Genomic DNA, 9694 nt, shown 5'->3' on the forward strand with positions numbered 1-9694 from the left:
CTTATACTAATAATTAATTTTAATAGTTATTTTTAATATAATCGTCCATTCCCACAGGATGAAAATCACTGCCTTATATCCGTGTCCGTGTGTTCCAATGGATAAGGATTATAGCTATAATCTACGTCTTAAACTTTTTCTATATTTTTCCTGATGAAGTTTATTCCTTTCTTCACTATATAAGTTGTCGCCGTTTTATTACCTTCGAGCTTTGGCTTCTAGTTTTTTGTAATGGAATACTTGCCACTTTTGCCTCAGTGAAGTGACCACTCACCACACCATCGCCAACCCAATAGACCTATATATATCTTATCGGATATCTTTATATTTTTATGAATAAATAATATCTTTTTCAATTTCTAATCACGTGTCGATAAAATGAATCGTCTTTTCATAATTCAAAAATTATTAATTGATTTCAAATCATCCAAACAATTTATCTAAACATTAAAAAAGTCTTGAGTTTAAGTCTGAGATATGTTAAACTATATTTTTTATAAATTATATATAATAAAAACAATAAAAAAAGTTGTCCATCAAAATATTATATATAATATTAGATATATCAAATGTACTCATATTTTACTATCCATGTGGCTGTAATTTAAGTAAAATGTATATCTTATTTAATAGCAAAATAAAACAAAAAATAGTCTAATATACAAAATAAAATATATCATTTAAATAAGAATAAATATCATTTTTGTCTCTAACTATTTGTTCGATAGACTTTTCAAATTCAAATCGGTCTCTATCTACTTTGATATATGTACATTTCAGTCTCTATCTACTTTGAGTAAATGCCTTTTTCGATTCCTAACCAGGGACTGAAACGTACATATATCAAAATAGATAGGGACCAATTTGGATATTTAAATTTTTTAAGGAGTAAAAAGTCCATCGGACAAATGATTAGGAACCGAAAAGAACATTTACTCTTTAAATAATGAGAATGTTAAAAAAGTATTAAAATTTATTTTTTTTAGTTATTAATATTTAAAAATATAAATTAAAATATATTATTAAATTACTAAACTAAAAAAATTAGATTGATGACAAAAAATAATTGTAAAAAATAATAAATTTTGATAATTTTTTAGTATTTTTTTAAATAATTTTAGGAGAAAGAAGATTAACAAATTAAGGCTATATATAAAGGTATGGGCAAAAAGAAAAACTCACACATAAATAGCGATAATAATTAACTAAACCTAGTTTGAACTTTGAAGCAATAGGGTCGACTAAAATCGGAAGCACCTAGTTATAATGAGTCAGCACTGAATCTTTTTCCCTATGGAATTCGAATCTTTTGTTTGGCAGTTAGTTGAGTTTGTGGCCTAGTTGAGGAGCGTCGCTAATTATTTTTGGCATGCATGTAGAAATGGTGTCAATTTTAATGCAATTAACTGGGGTGTTTGGTGTGAATTGCATTCATATGGTATATAATCACAAGTTGCACACTTTGTGAAACCCCAAAAATCAACCTTACTTTTTAAAATTGTCACAATCTAAAGGTGTTGCGAAATAATTATTAGGGTTAAGTACGATTTTGTTTCTGTTATTTGATGTACTAGTTTAGCAATTAGTTAATTAATTTATTAGTTGTAGCAACAACTTAGTTAGACAAGTAGTTTATAACAGAATTTTAGTTGGCTCCTAATTATTCTAATTCAATTGGTTAGATGAACAATATATATCTATCTGATTGTTGTAACAGTGTAAAGTGCGATTCATCATTTAGTACACTGAAAAAATAAGAACTCTCATTTCTTCTCTCTGTTTTCACTTCTGCTCTATTCTCACACTTCCTTTGCGCACCTTCAACATGTTACGGTGGTACCCAAATGGGTGAGAATAGAAGGAACAGCGATTGAGAAAAGAGAAGCTCATAATTCAAATCGAAGCACACATCAAGTGCAAGATCTAAAACCTAGTGATGGATCCAACTCAAAATTCAGAGCAATTTCGAATGAACCAAAGCAATTCCTTCCAAGGCCTCGATCCTCAAGGTATCGCGGCGTTCTTGAACCAGATCTCATCGATTTAGGCTCACCTCAACATGAATGGCAGCAACCCTAGCCAAGATTCATCGAGCCACTTCTACCTTCCTCCTTTCGAAAATACTGGTATTCCCCTCATCCCTACCATTCTTGATGGCGAGAATTACAGTAGTTGGAGCAATGCGATGTTGTTAGTCCTAAAATCGAAAAACAAGCTAAAAATTTGTTGATGGAAGTTTAAAGAAACCTGATAAAAATGATCCATTGTTTGAACTGTGGGATAGATGTAATATATATGTCTTAGCCTGGATTAAAATCTCGCTGAACCCTGAAATCACCCGAAGCATGATGTGAAACAAGGTTGCATATGAGCTTTGGGATGACCTGAAACACTGGTATCATACAGGTGATAGATTTTGAATTACAGAACTGCAGGAGGAGCTATATGGAACAAGACAAGGAGAAATGAGCGTGACACAATACTTCACAAAGCTGAAGTCACTATGGGAAGAATTTGATGATTTCAGGCCAAATCCACCCTGCAATTGTAAATCTGTGTGTACTTGTGGATTAAGAGAAATGCGAAAGTATAGAATGGAAAATCATGTAACTAGATTCCTAAGAGGACTTAATGAACAGTTTGTGAATGTTAGAACTCAGGTCATGCTAATGGAGCCACTGCCAGATTTAAAGGCTGTGTTTTCCATGATGACTAGACAAGAAAGACAAAACCAGACAATGGATGATACCATAAATCCCAAGATCTTGTTACACTCTACCAATTTCTTCAACACTGCTGTGACCTCACAAGGCAGAGGGAGAGGAAAAGGTAGAGGAGGTAGATTCCAAGGCTCTGGAAGAGGACAAACGAAAAGAGATAGAATGCAGAGTTCATACTGTGGTAAAGGAGGCTACACAGTGGATGTATGTTACAAGAAACATGGTTCCCCCATCTTAGACAGAAATCTGAACTTGAACGGAGGTTTGGGAGCAGTGAATTTCAGTGCTAAAATAAATGGCGATGGCATTGACGATTCTGGCTGTGTGGAAGAAAATGGAACTTCCAATGTTGACTTTACTCCAGAGCAAAAATCACCCCTACTAGCTTTACTCAACAAAGGAGAGGCAAAGCAGATCCACAGTGCTAACCAAATCACAACCCTAGAATAAGTACCTCATTAAGGTAAGTTAGTGTATATGATGCATTTTAAGTCAAGCATGTTGGCTTTAAACATTTCTGCACCAAAACATGGTTGTTGGATAATAGATACAGGAACTACTGTTCACGTATCCTATTGCCTAGAAGATTTTCAAACTCATTTCAAGATAGCTCCTATAATTATTCGGTTGCCTAATGGTGCACAAACCATTAGCAATATTGTTGGAACTATCAAATTTTTAAACAAACTGTACCTCATAAATGTATTACACGTCCCATCTTTCAATTTCAAGTTGATATCAGTATCAAAAGCTACAAAATATTTGTATTGTAAAATGAGTTTTACTGATGACGATTGTGAGATACAGGATTTATTCTCGAAGAAGACGATTGGAGCAGCTAGAGTGTGTGGTGGCCTTTATACCTTGAATTGTGATGCTACGCGATCAGAAATTACACAGGTATCAAATAAAACTCATGTAAACATGTCAATACTGAATATTTCAAACACAAAGTTATGACATTTTAGGTTAGGTCATGCACCATTTCATAGAATGAAAGAAATGAAGAAAATTTTCAGATTCATTCATTGTGACACTGATGTACAGCCTTGTGACTCATGTCATCTAGTAAGGCAAAAGAGATTATCATTCAATAATAGTAGCACAGTTTTATTAACTTTCTTTGATTTAATTCATGTGGATGTTTGGGGCCCACTGGCCATTCCTTCTATGGGAGGACATAGATATTTCTTAACCATAGTGGACGATAAAACAAGGTTCACTTGGGTATTTTTCATGAAAAACAAAACTGAAGTTACTGATCTCATTAAATTCTTTGTAAATTTTGTTAAAACACAGTACGACAGCAAATCAGATGTATAAAGTTCGATAATAGAACTGGATTTATGATGCATTCTTTCTTCAATGAAACTGGTATATTACACCAAAGATCATGTATTGAAACTCCTCAACATTATGGTATTGTTGAACGAAAACATCAATACATTCTTGAAATAACTAGAGCAATTTTCTTTCACTCAAATGTCCCCAAGTATTTTTGACAATATGCAGTTTTATATTTAGTTCACATCATGAATAGATTACTATCAAATTTTTGGAATAATTTATCACCTTATCAAGCTTTGCATAACTCTTTACCTGACATATCTCATTTAAGGGTGTTTGGGTATCTGGCATATGCCACTACACTCCAAGCAAATCGAAAGAAACTGGATCCAAGATCCAAAAGGTGTGCATTTTTGGGTTTCAGGGAGGGTATCATGGGATATCTCTTAATTGATCTAAAGACTAGAGAGATATTTACTTCAAGAAATGTGTCCTTCTATGAACATCATTTTCCATACTTAAGCACACACCCTGACCAAAGCACACATACTGCATCTTCTATTCAGTTCAAAATTGACCCCTTTGCATATGCCATCATTCTTCAACCTCACACAGCACACACTAATCATCAAGCATCACATGCATCCAACTCACACACTGAGACTTCCAACAATAATAATGATGCCTCACAAAATTTCAATTCATCACATACACCATCAATTCAATCTCCATCACCTAATCAAACAAATATGCCACAAAATCACACACTTGCACCTCAACATGCATCACCACTGCCCCCTGTTAAGAAAATCAACAAGAATTCGCAGAGCACCATCACATTTGCAAGACTATCATTGTCTAAATGCTACCACTTCTCGGCTTCCACTCCAAAAATCTGAAAGGTACCCTTTATCGAATTATTTGTCATATAAAAAATTTTCTGCATCACATACTGTATATTCTCTAGCCATATCTTCTAACATTAAACCCAAGCACTAAAGTGAAGTAATTACTCAATCTTGTTGGGTTGATACTATTAAGAATGAACTCCAAGCTCTTGAGCAAAGTCAAACTTGGAAGCTCACTTCACTTCCACCCGACAAGAAGGCAATTGGCAACAAGTGGATTTTCAAAGTGAAATACAACCCTGATGGTAGCATTGAATGGTACAAGGCATGATTAGTAGCGAAGGGATTCACCCAAGTCCCTGGGATTGATTATCGGGACACATTTAGCCCTGTGATGAAGCTGGGCAGCTTGAGAGTTGTCTTGGCTGTGGTTGCGGCAAAGGGATGGTTCCTCAAGCAAATTGATGTCAATACAGCATTCTTGCATGGCGATTTGGATGAGGAGGTGTACATGAAACCACATCAAGGGTTGAACGTCAAAGCTAGCCAAGTGTGCAAACTTGAAAAGTCGCTTTATGGTCTAAAACAAGCGAGTCGACAGCGGAATACAAAGTTAAAATGTATTCTGGTTGAGTTGGGTTTTGTTCAATCAAAGGCTTATTATAGTTTGTTTACTAAGCAAACTAAATTTGGATTCACTGCATTGTTAGTTTACGTTGACAATTTGATATTGGCTGTAAATGATTTGGGAGAAATTAATGCTGTCAAAATAGTCTTCGATGATAGGTTCAAAATCAAGGACATTGGAAATTTGAAATTCTTTATTGGGATGGAGGTTGCATGATCGAAAGAGGGCATTCTTCTTAATCAAAGAAAGTATGCTATGGATATCTTGAAAGATGCTGGTTTTGAGAACTGCAAGCCTGCTTCTACCCCTATCGACTACAGTACCAAACTCAGCAAAAATGAAGGCGTTCCTCTCTCAGATTCCACAGAATATTGAAAGTTAGTTGAAAAATTGCTCTATTTGACTAACACCCGACCTGACATTAGCTTTGCCATTGGAAAGTTCAGTCAATACCTTGACCACCCCACTACTTCTAACCTCAGTGCTGTCCATCGAATCATTAAATACATCAAAGCTTCACCTGCCACTGGCATTGCCACCTCTGATCTCTGTATCACTGGATTTGCTGATTCTGATTGGACGGCATGTCCTGGTTCAAGAAGATCTGTGACAGCCTACTGCTTCTACATCGACACTGCCCTGGTTTTATGAAAGAGCTAAAAGCAAGTGACAGTTGCTTGTAGTTCAGGCGAAGCTGAATATCGGGCGCTCGCCGCTGCTACTAAGGAGGCTATTTGGCTCAGTTTCATTTCGAAGGACATAGAAATGCCTCTCACCAAGCCCATCAGCACCTACTGTGACAGCCAATCTGCCATTCACATCGCCTCCAACTCAGTGTTCTACGAGCGCACGAAGCACATAGAGGCCGATTGCCACATTGTATGCGACAAGTTCCAAGAAGGTCTTATTCATCTTCTTCCCATCTCTATCACTGAACAGGTTGTGGATATCCTGACCAAACCGCTGCCTTCGTCCATGTTCTTTACATTCTTTGGCATGTTAGAACTGGTCAACTTACACACTCCTAACTTGAAGAAGGGTGTTACTTATGTACTAGCTTAGCAATTAGTTAATTGATTTATTAGTTGTAGCAACAAGTTAGTTAGATAAGTAGTATATAATAGAATTTTGGTTAGCGCCTAATTATTCTAACTCATTTGGTTAGATGAACAATATATATATATCTGATTGTTGTAACAGTGTAAAGTGCAGTTCATCATTCAGTATACTGAGAAACCAAGAACTCTCATTTCTTCTCTCTGTTTCCACTTCTACTCTGTTCTCACACTCCCCTTGCGCACCTTCAATAGGTCCTAAAGTATAGGGCGAAAATTTTTTTCGTTTCAAATATTTTTTTGCATGCAAAATCGTTCCTAAGGTTTAACTTGGTTTTAAAATAGTCCGTATCTTAGGGACCAAAATTGTATGGAGATGGCAGCGGAAGTGAAAACAGAGATGGATCGTAGACAGCTTCTTCTTTTTCTACCCTTCCCCTTTCTTTTTCTTCCTTTCCCCTTTCGCATGAGCAAAAACACTCTTTTTCTCTTTTGTTTTATTTTATAATTTTTTTGTTATGGTAACTTGGTCCAAAATTTTAATATTTATGTAAAAATGACGATTTTAAAACTTAGTTTTAAACCTTAGGGACGATTTTGTATGCAAAAAAAGTTGGAAACAAAAAAATTTGTCAACCTATACCTTAAGGATAAAAATCGTACTTAATCCTAATTATTAAAGTAGAGAGACATATGTCTGATTTTTTAAATTACTCAAAAAAGTGATTTATGTGGCAAATTAGTTTTTTTTTTTTTTAAATATAAATTGAAACACAAATTGCAAATTAATTTTTCTCACCACTGTCGTTCACCACCATTCACCAACACCGTCACATCCCTTCTGTCTTTTACTTCTTCATTTATCTCCTTACTGTCTCTCGCGTCCTTAGCCTCCGTGATCACGTTCCATTGCCCCTGTGTCCGCCTCCTCTACCAGCGCCATCGTGTCTCGCCACCGTCTCTCACATCCTGAGCCTTTGTGATCCTTGTGTCCGCCTCCTCCAAACCACTAGCATCATCGCGTCTCCATCACCGTTTTTCATGTCCACCCATGACTCCTGTTTGCACCGCCTTCGTCCGCTTCTTTCAGCAGTACCGTCGAGTCTTGTTATTATTCGCCGTGTCTATTGTGTTTGCCATCTCTGTTGGAACAGCAGTTTATTTCTCCTTCTTGAGCTAGGGATACAGAGTCAACGATGATATTAAGTTATTATTATTACCAGTACATCATTTTGGAGGGAACTATTTCTAAAATTTCTATATAAGACGCATAAAATTATTTTTAAATTTTATAGTACATAAATCATCAGTTGAATTCTAAGTGTATATATATGAACACATATAATTATTATTAGAAACCAATCAGTTGAAACTATATATAAATATATTATAATTAATTTTAATGATTGATTTTAATATGCAAATAGTATTTTTTTATAACAATTAAAAAAAGAAAAGTAGGTCTATTCAATAGCATATTTAATTTTGAACCTGAACTTTAATGCAATGGATTTATAAGCCCTTTCAAAGATTGCATTTGAAAAATTTTACAAGACATAAATAAAAAAGTATTACAAAACTATTGGATTCAAGTGGTTATAGAGAACCCAAAAATTGGAGAAGTACAAATGTTGAAAAATCACTAATGGAAACAAAAATCATGACTCAAATCTAATGCAACAATGATTTATATATAGGTCTTCTTTTCCAAAAGTTCTATCTTTTTTTAAAAAAAAAAAAATAAGAATCATTGAAATAAATACAAAAAAGATCTCTATTGCTCTTACATTACCTTTGGTCATTGTCCACAAAGTTGACACGTGTATGTGGATCCAAATTGAAAAGCTTGCATATATCCATAGCCACATCAATATATATTTCTTCTCTCTTTTTGGTCCCAATGTTGTAAACATGGCCAACCTGACCCTTACATATGAATAATGATCTCATCAAATAATGCCTCAGCAACATCATTGCCAATACCATGAACTTTATTTGGTATCAACTTCTCAGGGAACTGGTTAGGCCCATAATTAAACATAATTAAATAAGTCAAGTTATACAGTGCATGCATGCTTATTGCTTAGTGTGTTGCTGTAACATTAATATATCTCTTATTCACTACTAATTAATTAAGTCTAATATAGTGTAGTTTAATTTCTTTTTCTTGAGGGGGAAGGATTGGTGGTTTGATTTTATAGGTTGTAGCTATCCTTATAAATGTTCTGAACCAAACGACAGCCTTGTACCCCTTCCTTTTCCGAACAATTAAATGGTCACCAATTAGATATTATAGGGTACCCTACTCTACCTCATGGTTAGAAATAGAACACTATCATCATGCATGCATTTTTTTTTCTTCTTCACTACACACTAAGAAACAATGCAAAGCTTTTAACTTTAACATATAATGTATGTATGTGGTCCTTGCTCTATAGTGTCAAATATATGAGAAATAATTTTTATGTATTTTATTTTACAATAAATAGACTCTTTTTTGTAACTATTAAATCAAATATAATGTAACAATTAATTATTATTATTATTACAAGTCCTATATCTCGTTACAAAAAAATAAAATTAAAAGTAAAGAAGAAAAAAATTACAAATATCATGAGTGATTGAAAAAGCAATTCAAAATCAATATAGATCCATCATTAATTAATTGACACTTCATTGTAGACCTATTCCTGCATCTTTGTCTGGGATAATCAGTCCATCATATAACACAATGTTTCATTTGTGGGGGATTGCTATGTTATGAAGTAGTTGGATCTTATTATGAATGAAGACAAGGTCAATATATATAGCTAGCTAGAACTATCAATTGTAACAATAAATGAACTTTATTAAATACTACCGAAAGTCCGAAACCATAATAATAAAAAAAAACCTTGCATTAAATTGAAAAACATATGATGTCCATATCTCAAAAGATAATAGTACTCGTAGATAGCCTTAATTAAATGACATAATAACAAACTAGCACAAAATCCAAAACATCAAATGTACTTAAATAACTCAATAATTAAACAGACATACCGAATTAAACAAATTTAATCTATTTCAAAAGACAAGACAAGAACCAACAACTCTTCAGAATTCGACTCTATTTAATGGGATAAGACTTAGTTACTGAAACTCGTTGTAATTGTT

General features: G+C 34.1%; 1 protein-coding gene across 1 annotated transcript; it reads left to right on the forward strand.

Moving 5' to 3' along the window:
- Window positions 1–1936: 1936 nt before the first annotated feature.
- Window positions 1937–3170, forward strand: LOC127743848 (uncharacterized). Its single transcript, XM_052256024.1, has 2 exons — window positions 1937–2009; window positions 2428–3170. Exons 1-2 carry the CDS (start codon window positions 1937–1939, stop codon window positions 3168–3170), a joined length of 816 nt encoding a protein of 271 aa, XP_052111984.1.
- The last annotated feature ends 6524 nt before the right edge of the window (window positions 3171–9694 follow it).

This window comes from Arachis duranensis, unplaced genomic scaffold, assembly GCF_000817695.3.
Source record: "Arachis duranensis cultivar V14167 unplaced genomic scaffold, aradu.V14167.gnm2.J7QH unplaced_Scaffold_165934, whole genome shotgun sequence".
Classification (NCBI taxonomy): domain Eukaryota; kingdom Viridiplantae; phylum Streptophyta; class Magnoliopsida; order Fabales; family Fabaceae; genus Arachis; species Arachis duranensis.